This window comes from Pteropus alecto, unplaced genomic scaffold (genome assembly GCF_000325575.1).
Source record: "Pteropus alecto unplaced genomic scaffold, ASM32557v1 scaffold269, whole genome shotgun sequence".
Taxonomy (NCBI): domain Eukaryota; kingdom Metazoa; phylum Chordata; class Mammalia; order Chiroptera; family Pteropodidae; genus Pteropus; species Pteropus alecto.
In genome coordinates this window covers 2,249,602-2,270,916 of record NW_006443566.1, presented here as the reverse complement: position 1 = coordinate 2,270,916, position 21,315 = coordinate 2,249,602, and the positions used below count along the sequence as shown (strand labels likewise).

At 38.3% G+C, this 21,315-nt stretch overlaps 1 protein-coding gene and 1 pseudogene across 1 annotated transcript in view; both read right to left on the bottom strand.

Annotated features, from left to right (window-relative positions):
- SVIL (supervillin) overlaps positions 1 to 21,315 on the bottom strand; it is a 202,954-nt gene that overhangs the window by 70,217 nt on the left and 111,422 nt on the right. The window contains exons 4-8 of the mRNA XM_025041258.1: positions 20,196 to 20,253; positions 14,412 to 14,503; positions 7,361 to 7,418; positions 7,095 to 7,246; positions 3,918 to 4,593 (exon numbers count right to left, since the gene is read on the bottom strand). Of these exons, the coding sequence (XP_024897026.1) occupies positions 3,918 to 4,593; positions 7,095 to 7,246; positions 7,361 to 7,368 (836 nt within the window). The 5' untranslated portion in view covers positions 7,369 to 7,418; positions 14,412 to 14,503; positions 20,196 to 20,253. The remainder of the gene's footprint in view (positions 1 to 3,917; positions 4,594 to 7,094; positions 7,247 to 7,360; positions 7,419 to 14,411; positions 14,504 to 20,195; positions 20,254 to 21,315) is intronic.
- Positions 17,769 to 17,887, bottom strand: LOC112472855 (annotated as a pseudogene).

Here is a 21,315-nt window from a genome sequence, read left to right as displayed (position 1 = left end):
TAATTTGTGTCCCTAAGTATATTATGACATGCTTTAACTCTCTATAACCCCTAAGAGTCAACAGAATAAAACGTGTTTCCTGCTACCAAAGTAAGGTCAAATCCAGCACAGCAAAATTACTTTCACCCCGTGAGAGTCCAGATCTAATTATGTAACAGCTTCTAATTATAAAACATTATTCGGCTTAAGGAGAATGGCTGTTAACTTTAGCGTCTCATTCAAATTTACAGGGTATTTGCTTAAAGTTGCTTGTTTGGAAAAACAGCTAATGATTGCTTTGGATATATGCACGGGTGTATGAACGTGCAAGGGCACACGCGTACAGACAAAACTCTGCATTTGAAATCTGGCAGACATTTGAATTTTCAGGACATAGTAGCAAACATTTTGGGTGACCTATTCATATTTAATTCAATGAACAGAAATTGACGCTTTTCAGTGAGAACAGAATAAAATGAAAAGAAAATGAAACGAATTACGTATACGTTAACAGCCAAGGCTAGGAGAGCAGGGAGAGGACAATGGATGTTTGGGGTACAGAGACTGAAAGCTGAAAAGGATTCCAGGCCAATACTGGCATAAACCTAGAGGTCTCTTCTTTGCAGAGTGGATCCTCAGCAGTCTACGTTTTCCATGACATTCTGTTGTGACATGGAGCATGCGTTAGAGAACCTTCCTGCCATCGGAGGGATGCTGATGGTCAAGAGGCAGTCATTTCTCTCAGCATAACTCTCTTGTGGGCATTTCTATCAGCGCAGGTGAGCAGACAATCAACAACTAGAAGAATGACCTTGAGGCTCTGGGAACAGTTTTTAGACTCCAGCCTCTCACTGTGAGATGAGTAAATGCAATCAGAAATACACTATAAGAATGCAGCATAAGCCTCTTTCCTTCTCAGGTGGCCCAGTCGGCATGTCACGGTGTTACAGAAACAGTTCACTTTGGAGAGTGCCCCAATCTATATTCCCGAGCTCATCCACAGCTCTCCGGTGTCACAGGGGGCCCTGTCCAAACCATCATTTACCAATGGCAGCTGTGCCCTGGTCAAATTTCAGCATCAGCTCTGCATGAAATCACCATCATCACTTTCCAGCCACTGATATTAGAATTTGCTAAGTGGGAGAAGGAGTGGGGAGGATCATAGTAATAAAAAAACGAGCGAGGGTTTTCTCCTGTGGATCACCACTAGGAAAGTAGGTGCCTCTCCCTCTTTGTCAGCCGTATAGCTTACTGTGAACAAGGGAGTCACAGCTGAGGGTCAGGAAAACAGCAGCCGTGGGACTCGCATCTGAGTTTCTCCACTCACAGAAATAACCAGTACGGCGCATTCTATTTATTTATTTATTTATTTTCTAATAATAAGAGATGTACAAAATAGCAAATTATATTAGAGCTTTGATTCAGGATGTCTAATAGTAGCAGGAGCTCGGATTTTTAAAAAATTGAATAATCCATAGGCCCCCGATCACTTTAAATTTTATTCTAAAATCCACAGTGGCTGAATCGACAAAGAATGGTTCAAATCAGTAACGCTACTTCTCCGGAAAACACAATTACTGAAATTTTAAGTTTACAGGGCTTGGCAGGATTTAGAAAAGGGGGTTGGGAGGTGTCTTATGCTCTATTCCGTTACTACGTGTATTCTTAACTTACCTCAGAACAATGTGTTTGCCTGATTCTCAGGCAACTAACAGGATTCTTGTACCCTATATACATACATGTATATCTTCTTTAGCATATACGCTCAACATTAAATAATTCTACAATAATTCTATTGCTTAGCTAAGTAACACCCTTAAGACTATTACTGAGCTTATAATGCTTAAAACCAGTACAGAACCGTGAAGTACAAGAACTAACTAACGGTCGTTCTGTGTGCACATGTGTCAGTGTTTATGAGTCCATATTGGAACTGAGCATTTGATACCTGGCTCACATTTGAATTTTTAGGCCACCACAGATAGTCTTTGGATGGTATATTGATGAATGATGTATTCATATTTAATTAAGAATTACCTGGTGCTAAAGAGAGAACATCTAGCAGAATGTTAGCCCTTTTTAAATCTATCTTCACAAGATGAAAAACTGGAGTTATTACTAAATAAATTTTAATTATTTTTTAATGCATATGTCCCACAATATTTTCCATCCTTTTTAATGTGAAGATATCTCAGGTATTTTCTTTCTATATATGAAACGATTTGTGTTTCTTTGCCTATAAATCATAAAATTGTATGCCTTAAATGGTTTTAAAAAAAATAAAGTATGTGCTTCCTCAAGAACTCTGTTACAATTGCTTAATTATTTTAAGGCTTTCTTTGTGAAAGTAAGGCAATGGGAGGCTAAGGCTAGGCTTAGGAAAGCTTCTAGGTAATGTGCTTCTTCAAATAACCTAGAAAGAAATGGCTTCAGATTTTAAGTTATATATATTTTTGAATATTAAGATTTTGAGTCACACAAACGATTAAGTGTGCTTTTTACCTGGAATACTCAATGAAGTTTTAATTATTATTACAGCTGATTTAAAATATCACTGAGACTCTATCGTATGTGATCTAGATGACAACCTAGACGCTGTGATAACAACTTAATTTTCAGAATACAGCAACCAGAAATTAGATTCCTCATTATTTTTAACCCAGGTAATTGTAAATCTCTTTCCTTCTAAATTAGAATGTTAGGTTTCTTTGTCTTGCTCTCAAAGCACATGAAGAATTCGCTTTGATAGAGAGTAACTAAGCCAAGAACAAGGTTTCTTTTATGAAATGCAAATTTCCCAAACAACAGACTTTCTTTTCAAAATATGAGACAAAAGCCACAGTCCCTAAATTTCAAGCAGTTACATCCACAGCTTAACAAAGACCCTCAAAATCCAACCTCAGGATCTATAGCATTTAATTTTCTTAAAAGCTGATATCTTGAAATATTTTAGTTTGGATGATCAAGTAAGTAGTGACAGGTCTTTGGCTCAATAAACTTCAATGACTAAAATGATCTGTTTTAAGATATATTAAAAGAGGCCATATTTAGATATATTAAAATGATGCAAAAATGACCACATTTACCTTCTGTCCCAATGTAAAATAAATAGAAATATTTTCCAAGTTTCTTTTTTCAGAGTAAATTTGCTTGACTTTAGGTTTTTATCCTTCCTCAATTCACCTGTGAAGTGAATGCTTGTTTGAGCTGAAAAATACACTTATGAGTTTACCTAGGTAATTACCCTAAACCTTAAAGTGCAATATTTAAGAAAATTGTATTTTAAATATGGTCATCATACTCATTAAATTTAAATTAGAAAGAAACACATATTGTCTTCTGCTTAGTATTTGATTTTCTGATTTTATACCTGTTCTAATTTTTCCAAATGGGAGCTGTTCTTGTCTTTGGTTGATCCTATTATTTCTCTTAATGGCTGATCTTTTTAATAAGGTATTCTTACAAACACCTGTTTCCTTAGTGTGTCGATATACTTACATAACTGTATGTTATAGTTGTTTTCAGTGCATATAGTACTCATACTCCATACACTAAACTGAGACCCTCCCATTGGTTAGTGGCGGTCCTTCTGCTTTGGGATTTTAAATGAAAGCAATGAAAGCAATCATCAAAAAGTCTTGCGTATGATTTCAGAAAAACAGGTAATGACAATTATTAAAAGGCAGGTGAGAAACATTAAAAAGAAGGGTCCTGAAATAAGGTATCCATGAAAATGTCCCTATGACACTTGTTCAGTTTATTAAAAAAAACAAGCACGTGAGGGTTTCTGCTTTGAGAACCTGTTTTGATACTGTGGAAATCAAAAATCCGTATCTTATTATTTCTGCTGCGAGCCCTGACTACAAGACACCTCCAGGCAGAGAGAAGGCACAGGCGCTTCCCATGCGAATGGTGGCCAGCCTGGGCTGAATGCTTACCTGGGTCGAGCCTCAGTGGGGTGTGGCGGATCACTGGAGTGGCTCGGGGAGGCTGGCTGCCGAGGTGAGGAGAGGGGCACACTGTGCATTTGCTTTGGGGACCTTGGCACTTCACCGAAGGAGCAGTCTCGCCCAGAGAATGGGAAGGATGAGGAGCTCTCAGCCGTGGGCGCCAGGTCACGGGACTGCTGTCCAGTGGTACTCAGCTGTTGACCTCGTCTTTGGTTTTCCACGTTGAGCAGCACCTCCGTGTCAGAGACATCATCCCTGCCGTGGAGGGTATAGTCCTGGGGTTCAGCCACACAGGTCCTGAGCCCCGGGATCTCGGTCCTGGAGTACGTGGAACTCGAATCTTTGCTTGACTCGGCTGGCCTGTCGCTCTTTCCTCCCCGTTTCTCACCAGCATCGGGCTCCCTCCTGGACTTGGTATATCGAGACAGAGATTCGGAGTCTGCTTCACAATCCAGCGTCAGACCATATTTTTCTGCCAGCTGCCGTCTCCTCTCTGCTTTGTACCTTGCGATCCTTTCAGCTTTGGACTCAAGACCCTGGGTGTCCATGATACCTGAACTATAGGATGAGTCACCATGGACGCCTGAGGTTTCTGTGCAGTGTTTGGGTCGAGTCTGCTTTTCTAAAGAAGAATCAGAAGTTTCTTCCTCTTCATTTGATCGGCCTATAAGAAGATCACACAGATAATAAATACAGATTTAAGTAAAGACACGCATTTACTATACTCTGTTTTGTACACAATACACACTCGAGTTCCTAGGCTGTGAAGGACCAGTTTCTCACATGGGAGTACTCAGCTAAAATGGTTTACCTGGGATGCTGAAGGGATTTGAGATCTGCAAAGGCTGAAAATGTTCTATGGGCTTGTAAGATGCAAAGCATGGGCTGAACCAAAGCTCAGTCCCCACCTCGCTCCCGAGAGCTCGTGAGTCCTTGCTCAGTACTTATTTCCCCTTATTGATTTACGTTTTTGTTTTTGAGTTTAATATTCATGTGTGAGGCCAAAGGATGAGTTCTGAGCCCTCTATAAAAGATTGCAGATATTCAAACTGCTGTAATTGGACAAGGGAGGGATTGTGAATTCATAGGGTCTGATAGTAATCATAACAATAATGGCCCATGTCAATATTCACTGGGTTGCTGTTGTGTATGTGTGTGTGTGTGGTTTTTTTAATAGAAGTGGCTTTTTCCAGTTATAGCACACATGCTTGATGTAGAAAATGTCTACCCTGAAAACACAGGAAGGTGAAACTCCAAATCATTAATATATAATAAGCAATAATAAATAAATTGATAATACGCCGAACATTTCTATATATTCCTTCTAGTCTTTTATATAATTGAATTCTTTTATCCGATTTAAAATAATTCATGTTTTATACAACATTCATGTTCCATATAAAACATTTTTCTATATTCAGAAATCTTATTTTGAAGACATTCTTTTAAGGCTTCATAATATTCTATCCTACAGGCATTCCATAATTAACCCTTCTCATATTAGTGGATATTTAAGTAGTTTCTAACCTTTAATCAGTCTGATTTTCTGATTACTATCACGATAGACTCGTAAATTGCTTTATCATAAAGTACAGCATTTTAAGACACATACTAGACTGTCAAAATAATTTCTATAAAGTCTGCATCAATTTACACTTGAATCCGCAATATGCACTCTCTTATAAACATTAAGCATTAATTTTAAAGATTTCTTTTGATTACTAGAAAAAGAGAATATATGCATTTTTAAATTATTTTGTTAGCCATTTGTATTATCTTTTTCTTCTCTGGAATACCCACCTGGTCAAGCTTATTGTTCTATATCCAATTGATTTATAGTGTCGTTTTTATTGGTTTGCGTAAATTCTATAGGAATATGAGCTTTTATCTTATTTATAAATATTTTCAAACTGGCTTGTTTAATTTTTTTGTGAAGCTTATGTGTAAGATTTTCTTTGGAGCACAGATGTTAATCGTTATGTAGTCAAGTCAATTGACCCATTCATTTGTGATTTCTACAGCTGTTTCTGTGTTTGGACAGTCCTTTTCCATTCAACTAGAATTAAATATTTACCATGGTTTCATATTTTTTAATTATTTTTTAAAAATTAATCATGTAATTAATTGAAACTTATTTTTGTGTTCAGTGTAAAGTGAGAAATGTGTTCTTTTCCCCACTCCACTACAGTCCATTTCCCAATACCATTTTATTACATAATTCTTCCTTTTCTCACCAACATGTGATACTTTAAATGATCATATAATACATAGATTAATGTTTTATATACACTAGGGTTTATTTCTGGCTATAAATTTGATTCTCTGTCTATTCTTTATTCATGTATGTAATTTTAAAACTCTAAGTTCTCTAGTTTTCTTGCCATAAAACATCAGAAACTGTAGACACAAGCAAATTGATAATATCATGAAGTGAAATCAACAGCCCTGTCTGAGGAAGAACTAGGAAACACTGGCTGTAAAAAGCAGCACCACGGAGCAGCAGAGTCGCAGAGCCAGGGATGGGGGTGAGAAGACTAGCCCTGGATGGGTCGCCCTCTCCCAAGGTCAAGTTTTGATGCCCCCAACAAGAACTGAGGAATCAAGGAAAAGCTAAGTCATGTCTGACTAATTGTTTAATATGAAATAAATGTGTAATCCATTTAAAATTATATATATTAAAATAACTTAAATAGAACATTTGTTGCGTAAACATGTAGAGTAAGAACCCTAATCACTCGAGGTCCAGCTCTGCCCAGTCCTTCCTAAGAGCAGCTGTGCCCTGTGCTTGTTTCAATGCGTCTCATTTACTCCTTTACCAAACAAACTTTTACTGAGGATCTCTAACGGCAAGCAGGTCCTGCACCGGGGGCCCGGAGATGCAAAGAGAGAGACACGGTCCCTGCCCTTGAAAGGGAGGAATGACTGGTCATTGACTACGCCACAGGGTGCCACTGCTGTGACACTGGAGGACCACACCTGTGAGGCAGGGCAGAGCCGATGTACATGTTGTTGTGGTTTTTAACAAATATGTGTATTTAATAAATAATTACATCTATACAATTCACTTTTGTGGAATATCTCGTTTTCCAGTACCACTAGGTAAAAAAGCCTACATGGAACAGCTCGGGGAGTCTGCTTGATGACAGGCCACGAGGCAGTGCTCACCGATGTGGGGGCTGGCCGGGTCTGTGGCTCGCGTGTATCTGGGCGTGTCTTCCTCCAGCAGCCGGTGAGTCACCAGTCCTGTGCAGCTCTGCAAAAGGATGGGCTGGGTGTCCGTTTCGATTCCTTCTAAGCGCCTGGCAATTCTTTCTTTTCTGTGCAAGATACCAAAAAAGGCAGAGTGAGCAGTGAAAATCAGTTCTAAGGGAAAACTGATAGTTTGGCCAAACTCTTCTACTTTTTCTAATTATATAAAATAAATATCTTACCTTTTCATTTCTAAAAATTCTTTACTCTTTGGTTCAAAGATTTTTCTTAATTCTGCAACTAAAACAAAACAAAAGATAAAAAGAGAGTTCAGCATTTACTAGTCATGCATTCATTTTACTCATTTGTGTGACATACACTTATTGAACTCCTATTTCTGTTCTTGGTTCCCCATGCAACAAACAGTGATGCAGAAAACTGATGACATTCCTTTTTTTTTGCTTTCTGGAGGATTCTCTTCTAGTGAGGAAGGCAGATGCCAAATGAGAGGCGTGTACACGCACACGCATGCACGCATGTGCGTGCGCACACACGTGGCTCAGATTGGGCTAAAAAGTAAAACCATGAAAGTAAGAGACAGAGTGACAGAAGCGAGTTTTATTTCATCCAGAGGAATCAGATGAGGCCTAACCCATAAGATCTCTCTAGCAAGCAGATATCTCAATAATTGTTTTTAACTGTTATTAGGTTTAGGAAATATTTTAAGGTTTTCATTGATTGGCAACTGTAGACACTAATACCATGGCCCCCTACATGCCCACGTGCACGCTATAACAATCATGACACAGCACTCCTGCTTAAGCCTATCATTTACCCTGTAACTATCTGTAACTACCTGATTGTGTTTCCAGTGGTACCTAATGCAGCATGCCTTGGTGAATTACAGCTTAGACTAGCGCAGTTCCATTCCTACGCCTCCTTGTACAGTCCTTCTCTGGAAGGAAATGTTAACACTTGCTTCCTTGATATACTTTAGGTGGACGATGGATAAAGGAGTTGCCGTAATTCTGCCACCAACACTGGATGACCAGAAAAATGTCTTGCTGATGTTGCGAGGGTCTCATACTGACTAAACTAAAAGGATATTACTGAGATGCCAAACAATTGTTTCTTTGGAGAGATGGCCAAATTTTGTGGAGAATAAAGGTCTCTCTTCTCGCCTCCTCCTCAATCACGAGAATTCATGCGGGCTCATCTCAGCTTCTCCTATTGAGGACCCAGGAAGGGGTGGGAGAGGGAGAGGAGTCACTGACAGCCCTGGGGCCCACAAATTTTTTTGAAAGGCTGAGTCAAAGAAGAAACCCATCAGAGGAGTATGAATACATGGAATTTAATTCAACTGCTTCAATTTCCATTTTCTAAAGCAGTCATTTCTAGGCATGAGGCAAAACCACCCCCCCCCCCCCACACACACAGCTTTTATACTGCCCTTTGATTGTGTTCAGAGATATAAGCTTTGTTTTTATTTACTTATTTAATTTTAAATGAAAGCTAACTTAAAATTTTAGTTGGATTGACTTCAGTTAAGATCATTGGCTTCTAAAGAGCCTCTTTCTCAACTGGCCTTCCCAAGAACCAGAGTAGCTAGAGGCAGAGGTGTGCTTGCTCTGCAATGTTAATTATGTTCCTATTTAGAAGACACGGGTATAATGATAATGGTGCATAGCTGGTACACCCCGCCCTGCTGCCTTTTGGGGAAGCTTGGCTAATAATAGCTTCCCAATTAACAAATTAGCGCTCGTGAGATTATGGTGATGAAACTTTAATGGTGGGTAGCAAATATTTTGAAAACATTTTCAAAGAGATATAAACCAGAGCATCAATTAATTGTTTAAATCCCAAAGAAGAGATAGAGCTATTATTTTTTATAAGACTGCTCAAGAAGCTATTGAGATCAAGTGCTCTGAAAAGTATGTCTTAAACCCATGCCTCAAACTCATAGCTGAGAAATAGAGTATGTTAACAGGGTCTTGAGTAGCATGACACTTGCATGACACCTCAAATTATTTCAACTAGGTACGTTAAGGTCTGGATGTTGCTGTCTCCCCAGATTGTATGCTGAAATCCTGATCCCCATCGTGATGGTGTTAGGAGGTGGGATCTTTGGGAAGTGGTTGGCGGCGCTGCTCTCGTGATTAGGATGAGTGTCCTTATCAAAGAGGCCCCACAGAGCTCCCTTGCCCCTGCCAGCACGTGAGGACACAACCAGAAGGTGGCAGTCTACAATCCCGAAGAGGACCCTCACCAGAACACCTGATCTTGGACTTCCAGCCTCCAGAATGGTGAGCAATAAGCCCTTTCTGTTTTATAAACAGCCATCCAGTTTATGCTATTTTGTTGTTAACACCCCGAACGAACTAAGACGGGGCAAGAATAAAAATATTAAAGTAACACACAGAGTGGCACATAACTTCCACTGGGAAAAGTTAAGACTGACGATTTTTGTCTTATTTTGAGTCTGTGAAAATCGCTTTCGTGTCATTATTTTTTTAAACGTTCCTATAAAAGTTATTCAATTAAAGACACGACAAAGTGCTTCCAGCGGTACAGTGAAAAATCAAGCAATAAGTTGCTCCCTAACATTCTTTATGTTCCATATTTTAGAAGGAAAGATCAACTAATTGTGAGACTATGCGAATGACCCACCCACAATGAAACTATAATTTTTCTATCATCATTACCACCCTGTTTCAGTATTCTACAAGGACTAAGAAAATATAAGAAGGGTGCATGCTGGTGGTCAGAACATAGTTCATTACAGAAACTGAACCCCAAGAAGCCTGGGCAGTAAGAGGAAAGAGAGAGATAGGGCAGGTAAGCCAAGTTATCCTACTGTCCATTAAGGTCTCTTGCTTTCTGGACAAAACAGGCTGGGCACACACACACACGAACACTGTCATCTGACAGGCATTCACTGCTAGGTATAAGAAGTCTCAGGATAACACTTAGCAGACATAAAGGTGCACCTCATTGGGGTCACAGACTCATAGAATCCTCGCTCTGGAGTAGATCGCAGAGGACTATGGGGACGCTCATGGCCTTCTAAGCGGGGGATTTCTCTGCTGTGAGCTTTGCGCTGTAGGATGTTGAGTAGCCCTGGCTCCTACTACTTTTCAAATCATCCTGTTGCTGTCACATGAAAATGTTCCCATGTGTTTCCACAGCCCCTCTGAGGACAGTACTGTCCTGGACGGAGGGAGAACCATTGATTCCAGGACAAAGATTTCCAATTGGAAGTCTGTCCCCTAGATTATTCCCTACGTTACGCCAATGACAGACACCACCCTTTCAATCACGAGTACATTCAAACTCAAAACTGTGTCAAGCCTAAAACCTTATAGTCCTCTTTGATCATGTACTGAAAAATAATGAGTCATAAATCAAACCATATTGTAAATGTATTGGTGAGCTTATTAATTCTTAGTAAACATCTATAGCGAATCTTTTAGGAAAATTAAAAAAAATTCTTCCAGAAAATAAATGACTTCTAAGTCTATTCCTTCTTCCAAATATATTTTTAGTTACCAATTTGCCTCATTCCTATAGCCATGAAATTATAGGGACAATAAATAACATGGAAGATAAAAAGAAGTAACAGACATCTTGAGTCTGGCTTCCTTTTCCCAAGCCTATAATTTAAAAGTAAAATTAGTAAAACAACATGTAATATAATTATCCTAGTGTATCTATCCTGTGGAAAAATATTTCAGTTGTGTAAAAGGGAATGATGTTTTATTTGAATTGCTGATGTGTGTGTACTTTTTTTGTTCCTTTCAAGGGACAAAAAAAACTTCATATGGGCACTTGTAGTTCTCCTTAGGCCTCCAATTGAATTTTGGTCAGGTTTATTATAAAGCATTGAAAAAAGCTAATACTAAGAAATCATGAAAGTCTCCCCAATTGTGGAAATGTATGTTGTCACTTCACTGTTTCATTTATAAAGACTACCAAAAGTTCTATCACTTATCTTCTGATTAATAGTCTTGAATATAATTTATTATTATTTATGATCTACCAAAAATTTTCTTTCCTTTAAAATTATTATATAATTTCAGACTCATAGAAAGTTAAAATATGTCCTTCATAATAACATTTTACTACATTTAGTTTATTTTTATCTTTTTTCCTCCCTTCATATGTATATTTATGTGTGTATGTGTGTATACACACAAGCACACATGCACACATATTTACATATTAATTTTTCTGAACCATTTAAAAATTGCAGCATAATGCCCCTTTACCCCTAAATTCTTCACTGTATATTTCCTAAAAATAAGGAAAAATAATGTTTTTAAAATTAAACAGCTATAATTCAATTGGTTATACTCTGTCATAATATATATAATTCATAAATGGTTCAAGACTTAGTATACCGATTAAGAGCAATCCACATATAAACAAGCACAACTGATCTCATTTCTGTTATAATAAATTTTCTACTTTGCTTTCAAAAACATTAGGATTTTAACATATGTTAAATTATCATTTATTATACCTACTTTTTAGTTTGAGCAATATGGATTCTATGAGTCTACATCTTTAGTTACTTCTGATGGGAATTTATTGGTCATTTTCCAAGCAAGGCAATTTGAGGGGATTTGACATCAGGGCTATAATACTTTATAAAGTAACTTAACTGCCTAGTATGCTTTGTAATAATATTTAATACCAACTTTCAGATTTGCCAGGTGCTTTTCTTGGGAAACACAGTTTCTTCAATTAGGTGTGAGAAACAGATTTTCTGGTAAAGTTATTGTTGAGTTCAGTCCTCCAAACCTGAATACATAGAATCTTCCAAAGAAATACAAGCGGCAGGGGAACTGCCAAGAACACATCTCTCTTACCCTGCCTTTGACAGCTGAAGAGCACAGGCCAGATCCAGAATATTCTGAATACTGATCTTGCTTCCCACAGGAATAAGCACTTTAACTTTTACTTTGGGATGGAAGCTGCTAAAATAAAGACAAGCAGCTTACAAAATAAGTGATTACAAAATTAGAGGGATAAGGGGGAGGGGTGATGGCTAAGAAGTGCCGGGTTTTCTTTTGGGGTCATGGAAATGTTCTCAAAGTGACTGTGGTGATGGATGCACAACTCTGTGATTCTACTAAAAGCCACGGAACCATATGCTTTAAATGGATGAGTCGTATGGTATATGAATTATATTTTAATAAAGCTGTTAAAATAGGTAGAGTAATATATTTGGTCCATTTCATAATTCCTAAATGGAAAATCTATTTTAACATTATAATCGTCATACAGGTAAAGTTTTTAAATCTCTGATTACCTGATCGTGATACACAGTTAAAGGAAGCCCCTTAGAGGAAAATCAATGATCATTTTAATGCTCCATTTCACAGAAGAATCCCTCACGCTAAATGAACAAAAAGAAATTCTGTAATCTTATAAACAAACATAAAACTCTAGGCCATTAAAACAGTCAAAAATCAATGCCTATTTTTAAACATTATATTGCCAAGCGCTGATAGAATTATTAACATATTTGTTAAGATGGAGAAATGACAGCTTGCCGGAAATACATGAGTCTTTCCAAACATGCGTGCCCCACCCAATTCATGAAGGCATAGATTGTGAAATAAGACAAAATTTAAATGAAATTCAGGAGAAGAGATCTTGGTAATTATAATAGAAATATAAATCTGGTTAACACATAAAATGATCATATCGATTTGCGAAAATTATGTTTTTATGACCAATTATGACAAAATTTCTAATAAAACTGATTAATAAGCTTATGTGTTTTAAAATGTGTTTCTAAACTTTGTTACATACGAAGTTTTAAGTTATTGAATCTTTAGGAAGCTAACATCTCATATTGTTTTAATTTTTCTGATCCTGAAACTGTCTATTGTATTTAAAAAAAGAACTAGGGCAGAGAGGAAGAGGGACCCTCCTTCATAATGGTGGAAATGACTTTTGTCATAGAACTTGGCCTAATCAGTCAAATCTAAGCGATTTCTAAAATCATCTGTTCATTGTTATAATTTGTTTTGATCATCTCCATAGATTTTAAATTTGGCTCAGATTTAATTGAGTTTCTTTGTCTTTCGCAAAGTCTTAGAAATTGGAAGGACCCTTTCATTTCACACCCGGTCCACACACCCATCCAGGTGGGACCCTCCACAGCCTCTGTCCCACCCATGACGACATAGCCATAGAACCTTCCTTATACATTTAATGAGGAGGACTAATAAGATCGCAATGCAGCCCATCTCACTTCTCAGTCCTATGAATTCCAGAATTTTCTTTCTCAGATGAAATATCACTTACTTCCTTGTAATTCTACACATTATTCTTATTTTTGGCCCCTGAAGCAATGTAGCATAAGCCTGCATTCCAGTTGACAGTTTTATATGTATTTGACAAAATGGCCCTGTTTAAGTTTACTCTACCAGGCCAAATCCCAGGGGTCCTTCAAATATCAATCTTCATCAGACTGTGTCTAAGCACATCACCCATTCAATTCATCACGATGTATGTCGATTTGTCAGTGGGCCTTTTAAACGGGATTTAGTTTCTATTAAAAGAATAGTTTTTCTGATCTAATTTCTTTTGGGCTTGATCTCGTGGTATTTTTTTTCTTTCAAGTACAAAAAAAATCTGACCTTGCAAAAATCTGAAGTAAGGGTTACATAGCTCGTTCGAGATGAAGACAGTGTGTGAGTTGGTACTATCCTGTGCTCGTGATACAGTGCTGGAGACAAAGACCAGGTAACATTCGTATCATTTCACAGGCAAAAGTGGGGGTCCTCGGCACGCAGCAGATGCAAATATTGTATTGCATATCCATCTTTACCAACGAAAATACTAATTTACTGAATGTGCGAGTGCCTACTTGGGGAAGAAGAGAAATGATGAAGATACAGTCTGCACTGATGGTCCGGTGTGTATTACATAACCCTGGAAAACATCAGGAGGCTGGAGGGCATGGGAGGGGCTGAATGGAGAATCGATGGGCGCATGGGCAGAATTCACCACCCCTGGAGATAGTGAAAAGGTAGGAGAGGGAAGAGGTAAGGTTGATTCTAGGAACCCTCCTGCCCCTTTCCCACCCGGGCTCCAGTGAAAACTTGAGGATGCCTAAAATACAAGAAGAGGGGTCCTTGAATTGAGGTTAATTCTTGGATGAGGCAGAAAGGGACACAAAAGACAGTATAAGCTGGAGGTCAGCGAAAGAATTCTCAAAGAAAATCACATAACATAATACTTATATGCCCAGGACACTAGTCACCATTTAGAAAGTCTCACCTTTAGGGAGTGCAGTTAAAAACTTAGCATCGATTCTTCTTTTGAAGTTAACAAGTTGTTCTTTATCTTCAAGCAAGAACTCTTTCTGAAAGCTAAAAATTACTCCATTAATACAATATTTAAATTAGTTTAAATCAAAATAGATATTAAGTAAAAAATTGCAGAACGTAAAAATTATGCTACTGTTACATATATGTAAATATGTGTATGTAGATTACAAATAAAATGTTTTATTTGGGGGAACTAATTGGTAACTTTTTTATTTATTTATGGTTACGTTAGTATGATTTTGTTTTTGTGTGTGCAAATAATTTCATCAGCACAGGCAGGTGGCATAACATAGGGTGGTAAAAACGTCGTTCAGATTGACCACCTGTCCTGGAGCCACCAACAGCTGTTTCAGCTTGGATTAATGACTCAACTTCTCTGTGCTACATTTACTTCTTCAGAAAAATCAGCAACTTGTCTAGGTGATTTACACGTTTTCCTCCAGTGCTGAAATTATATTAAAGTAACAAATGCCTTCCAACAACCAAGAAATCAAAGCATGGTGAATATGTCTGAAAGGTTCATGAAAACGTGTCTTGGGACAAGTAAGAGGAAACGAAAGGGGAGAAGAATAAAAGGATTGAGTACTTTCTAAGTACTTTCTTTCTATGCTAAGCATATCCCGTATATTATCTTAATTATCTTCACAAGGCCCTATGAGGTAGGAACTACTTAGTGCTATGCTAGTAAATGTTTAACAACTGGCTCCTTCCTCTTGTGCACCTCTCCCTCTCCGCCCCCCTAAAGCACTTGCTTTGCAGTTTTTGCTCGTAGTGTAAATACTCCCACCATAGCCAATTTTCAAGCTACCTACAGGACTCGCTGAGCTCAAAACTGGAAGAGAGGTGCACGCCTGCTCTGACAAGGCACTACCGCACACCACTGCAACTATTATCCTCCTTGGTTTACAGATTAGGAAACTGTTAAATGATTTCCCTAAGCAGACATATTTGGCAAGAAGAACATATGAGATGCAAATTCAGCTCTTGCTCTAACACTATCTGCAGTTGCTGCCCCAAGACTGGAGAGAGCCTGGAGCTGGGCTAGACAACAGAGCTGCTGCCTCGCAGGAAGGCAACAGGAAACGAATATTCTTCAATAATAGGATCACATCCAGAGAGGTGAACGATCAGCCTGAAAACACATTCATTGCAGAGCTGGCCTTCCCCACATACTTGGCCTCTGTTAATGGTTCTGCCCTAGAGCATACACTTCCACAGAGGCCCAAGAAAAGCCTGAGGAAGGTGCTGTGCATACTAGGCAAGTGGGACACACGAATAATCTATATCTCACACATCAATGTCGAGGAACTTCCATATATCCCACAACACGGTACGCCATCCCCTCTTCCTAGGACCAAGCTCATCTGCAACCTTAGCTATTGCTTATAAACGTGGTATGGCTTATATTCATAAACATGGGGGCCATGTATTCACATTATTTAATAAAAAGTCTTGAGAATAGTAGTCTTTACAAACTACACTTCAGACGGCTTGAAGATCCTAGGACACTTGCTTAGATCAAAACTTAGAATTAGCACTGACTGCTAAACAGTGAATGGTAATGCAGTGAAGATTCCTTTCAGTGTTTTGTTCAGATGTATGATTTAGTATAAACCTAAAAAATTAAATTACTGCAGAAATGTTCCCTACTTAAGGAACGATAGGCTATTTCAGTTGATTAACTGTTCGTTTAAATATCTCGATAAAGTTCTGTACTTTCTTTGGGAAACTAAAATCTCAAGAAAAAAATTCTGTATTAAAACAAAATGATGCAATCCCTGAAATATTCACCTTAAGCCACTGACCTTGGGGTCCAAATATTATCTTATATTTCCAAAAATAAGCATCTGTATGTCTCTGTTTGCCTCCTTTTTACTGCTTATCAAAAAGCTCAATGAAGCCACTAATGAAGGCTAAGAAGCTACCCCCGAGTTAAACATTTTGCTGAAGTTTTACAGAGTTGGATTCACAAGCATCGCCCGACACCCCGTGGCTCCAACGTGCATTTACTTTCTTGAAACAAGCTACAAATAGTGTCGGCATCAGTAGAAGGGACAGCCTTCACAGTTGGTCAGAAGCCATTGCCAAACCAAAGCGCTGTTAGGAAAATCTCTCATGCCTCTTAACGTGGTTCACTGTAAACGCTCCGTCTTTCGCCTGCATTCCGTCCTCGCCAGCCTCCTTCCATCTGGCTGAGTCCTGCTCCTCCAGGAAGAACCCCTGACCCAGTGCCTGTCCCACTGGGCACCAAATCTACATTTTGCACCTCTGTAATTTTCTCGCATTGTAGAACATACAACGAGTGTCTTATTTTATTTAAAACTATTGATTTTTTAAAATGTTTTTTAAAATCAATAAATATGCTTTGAATGAATGAATGACTATAATATAATACTTCAAATGTATACTACGACTCACTCTGAAGTATTTTATATAGACTTTATACACTGTTGTTATGTTAGGGACGAATAGAATTACAAATATTGAGAATAATTAGAAGGGTATATAATTAATGTTATAGTAGCTTTCTTCCGCTTTCCCTTTTTTCCTTTTTTTATATTCTTTCGTCTTCAGAATATATGATTGGGAAAACATTTCTCCTTATTACCTTTGCTCACCTTGCATACATGAATGAAAATATCAGTATATTTGCAGACGTTTATAAAGTAGTCTACTTTTAAAGCCTCCATCTTCAAGGTAAACTCTTATTATTGGAATCCACATGGCTGTCTTTCCATTTTGTTCTTGCTTCTGTTGCCTCTTTCTCTTGGTCCCACTAACGCCTGCTAACTTCTGAGGAAGTGGATGAGCAGACAAAATAAGGAGAATGGGTCGGAAAGCGTGGCTGTGACTCATGTCACAAAAGGTGTAACCAGTGCAAGACCCCTCCAGTCAATGTGAAACTAGGTTTTGAAAAAAATCATATATCTTTCCTTGACTCTCTATACCCAAAGGCACTAGTCAGTTGTGAAAACTGTAGGTAAGACATGCTAGCAAAAAATTCTGGACCGTTCGTGAATGAGTAACTCCTGATCATCTAATGGCTGATGAAACAAAATGCCCAAAGAGCCCTCACATCTCCCTCTTCCCACTTTTCGGAGTCAGAGGTACCAGAGCAGTGTGACAGGGAGGGCTGATTCCCAACTGCAAAGTGACTCCAAGCACTGGGCCTCGGATCCTGGGGCATGCTCTTTTTTCTTTTCTTTTTTTTTTTTTTTTTTTTTTTAGGCGAGGCAGCCCTTGGTTGACCTCACAGATTGCAAGGACCTTGTCAGCTTACAATCCCTTATTTTTTATTTACTTTTTACGCCTACAGCACCTGGTCTTCCTAGGTGGTCTCCCATCCAAGTACTAACCAGGTCCGACCCTGCTTAGCTTCCGAGATCAGACTGGATCGGGCTTGTTCAGGGTGGCCATGCTCTTGCTCACTGGTCATCCCCCTCGGGAGAGGGAGTCTCTGCCTGGACAACCTCTGCAGGCCTTGGTGGACGGCTTCAGCTCGACCGAAAGGTATGGGCCTATAATTCTGTATGAAACTATTTCTCCATATATAACTAAAGCAAAAGCTACAGTTTTAATTTTCTGAATTATAATTTTTAGTGTTTTGAATATTAAGAATCACCTTTTGTATTTTTCTCTATCTTGATCTCTTCTGAAATAGCGCTCGCTCTTTATGACTAATTTTTTCATACTTTTATCTCCTCTCTGCTTCAATAATCTAAGGAGAGATTGCCCTTGCTTCTGTGATAATGTTTTAAAATGTGTCTCATTAACCTATTAAATGTCCAGCAGTAGCAATAAGGGGAAATCTTACTAAAGCAAGAATAAGATATTCTGCCATCACCTTCTATCTTTTACAAAATGTGGAATCTATTATTACAAGGACTATTCAGCACCCATGCTGTGAAAGGCTCCCCTACATCTACGATCTGCTCACTCTTCTATTGAAGTTTAAAATACAAGATATGGGAGATGAAAACCCATTACCTCATATTTTTACCTCTGGTGTCTGGTTGACTAGATTCCTTTGAAGAAGGCAGGTTCTTGTATCTCCAGCCCATTTTGTAATTCGTACCATGGCAAGAAGGCCATATTTTAACAGGTACACATGAAATAATACCCAATATTTCAGAATAGCTGTGTCCCTCTGAGCCTCTCTCCATGAACTGTCTGAACTTCGTCTTTTGTACTTTTGCTATGCTTGAGTAAGCAATGCCTTCCCGTCTCCCTTTCCTTCTCTTCCTTCTTCTTGGTCACTATTAGAGCGAAACTCACCTGCTAGGGACATATTGGGAACTTAGCTGCTACAGTCTGAATGTTTGTGTTCCCCCAAATTCATATGTTGAAATCCTAACCCTCCAGAGGTGATGATATCAAGAGGCAGGACCTTTGGAAGGTGATTAATCATGAGGGTGAAGTCCTCATAATGAGATTAGTTCTCTAATAATTAGAGGCCTCTCTAGACCATTCTGCCAAGTGAGGATGCAAGAGATTGGCAGTCTGTGCCTGGAAGAGGGTCCTCACGCCACCATGCTGACACCTTGATCTTAGACTTCCAGCCTCCGGAACTGTGACGAATAAATTTCTATTATTTATAAGCTACCTAGTCTATGATATTTTGTTATAGAAGCCTGAATGGACTAAGACATAAGCCTTAGATTCTGTTAAAAATATGGCAAAGATGCAAAATATGGGAGATTCTGTCAATCGCTAGAAAGGGAAGATTTCATGAGTCAAATAAGAACCTTCCTGATGACCCTAGCTCAGTGTTGCTCTGGTTTACCTTATACTAAGATGTGGATGGAATTCATCAAGGCTTTATCCCATCTTGTGTGTTGGCAAGATCAATTCTGCCATTTTCGAATGCGGAGCCAATCTTAGCCTGATTAGGATAGTGGTTAGACAACTGTTTATTCCAATGCTATTGAAATGCAAACTCTTTTTAGTAAAGAAATAATGTCGTACATAAAACATTAGGAACAAGAACACTTGAGTGGAATGAGGGGTAGAACAAAGTTGGGTCTTTTTAGCACAACGAAGTGTAGGTTGAGATCCACGTCTCTAATTTGTGGCTCCTCTTGAAAACCTCAAACTCTATTAGAGACAGCAATCTAAGAAGCACCTGAGAGAGAGCCATCTTGTTTGGCACAAATTTTAACTTTTATATTATCTTACATCAAACCACAGAGTTTTAGCAATTAGGTAAATCAGATTAGTATCCACAATATCCTGTAGCCAAGGGAACTGGAAGGGTAACAGAGCAGGCATCGAGAACTCACCAGGCAGATGGGTGGAGGGAGGGAAGGAAGAAAGGAAGGGAAGAAGGAAGGGTGGGAGGAAGAGGAGAAGGAGGGGGGAGAGAGAAGAGGAACAAGGCTAAACCCTTTCTTAAAAAATCAAAAGCTCCCTTACTTGAGGAACAGATTGCAACAGGACATCCCGCTTAGAGGCAGGTATGAGAAGGAAAGGACAATAGCTCTTTACAAGTTTGCAATTATAGACCCACCAACATCCGCCTCTGCAAATAGTTCCCATAAACAGCATTAAATGCATAAAAAGAATCTTTGCTGGCTGTACTGTTAAGTTAGCTGGCTTCATATATTTTAATAAATTAAACTCTGCAGACAAAACATATTGCCAAACACTTAAACTCATGAATTAGGAATTTAGGAGAATACTTTTAAAAGCTACTACAGATCTTCAAAACAAGATTCCTGAGCAGAGACCACTTTACCTTGTAACTTTTCTTTGACGTGGGAATCTGATGAAGCTTAAGTTTTTCTTGTTGCAATCTAAAGGGAAAGAAATAATGTAAAATTGAAATAACTATACAATTAATCTTTAAAAACCCAATGGGAAAAATGTTTTTTAAACTCCCCATGAACATATAATTTAATAAAAAGGAAACCATTAACCAGATAAGAACTGTGATTTAAAAAAATGACACCTAAATACATTTTATATACATTTTTTTTTTCCTCTATTGAAAAGAAGCCAACTTATTCTGTGGGTAAGAAAAAGAAAAAACTCTGACATTGTTCGATGCTATCATTGAAATTCATATGGCTAAAAGAATAACTCGAAGAATTAAATATTGAATAATATAGTTATATACTTGGGAGAAAAAAAAAATTAAACAATGTTGGTCAAGAAAACCAGAAATGTTGAAAGTCATCCCTGTCTGAGATGCTCTTGAAGAATGCACGGGAGGGGGCACAGTGAAGATCTGATGAAGAGCAGGGGAGCACTTAAGCCCTGTTTTTATTGTCTTCGTTAAATCCTAAACAATAACAACACATCAAATAAACCACTTATTTATTTTTGAAGATAAACATATATTATGTAAAGAGAGCTGGGAATGACCCCATTCGGCAAACACACACACACACACACCCCGCCGAGTGACCTGGTTAATCAAAACCAGGCACAGACAAATTTATAACCAGTCTAATGGCAAGTAATCTATCTTACAGCTTTGGGCATAGCAACCATTTGTCCATCAAGAAAACCACAAGTAGACCACTTAGAGAAACTCTCCCCGACGGAAGTGCCTTTTACTGTTCAATATTTGGGGTCAGAAGCCTGAGGAAAAGGAGGTACAAAATATACCACATGCTGACATGTTATTATCTATCAAAATACATCCAGAATCCTGGAATTTGAAAATTCTGACCGACTAGAGAAATACAATAAAATGGAAAGTATAATGCCAACTAAACATCTAGGCTTTTCCCCTATTTAGAAAAAGAGAACTCAGTTCAAAAAGCTATCAAATATTACAGAAGAAAACTCCTGAATCTGAGGCCTGAATTGTTCTAACCACTTCCTAATAGTGCATTTGTGCTGGAAAATAT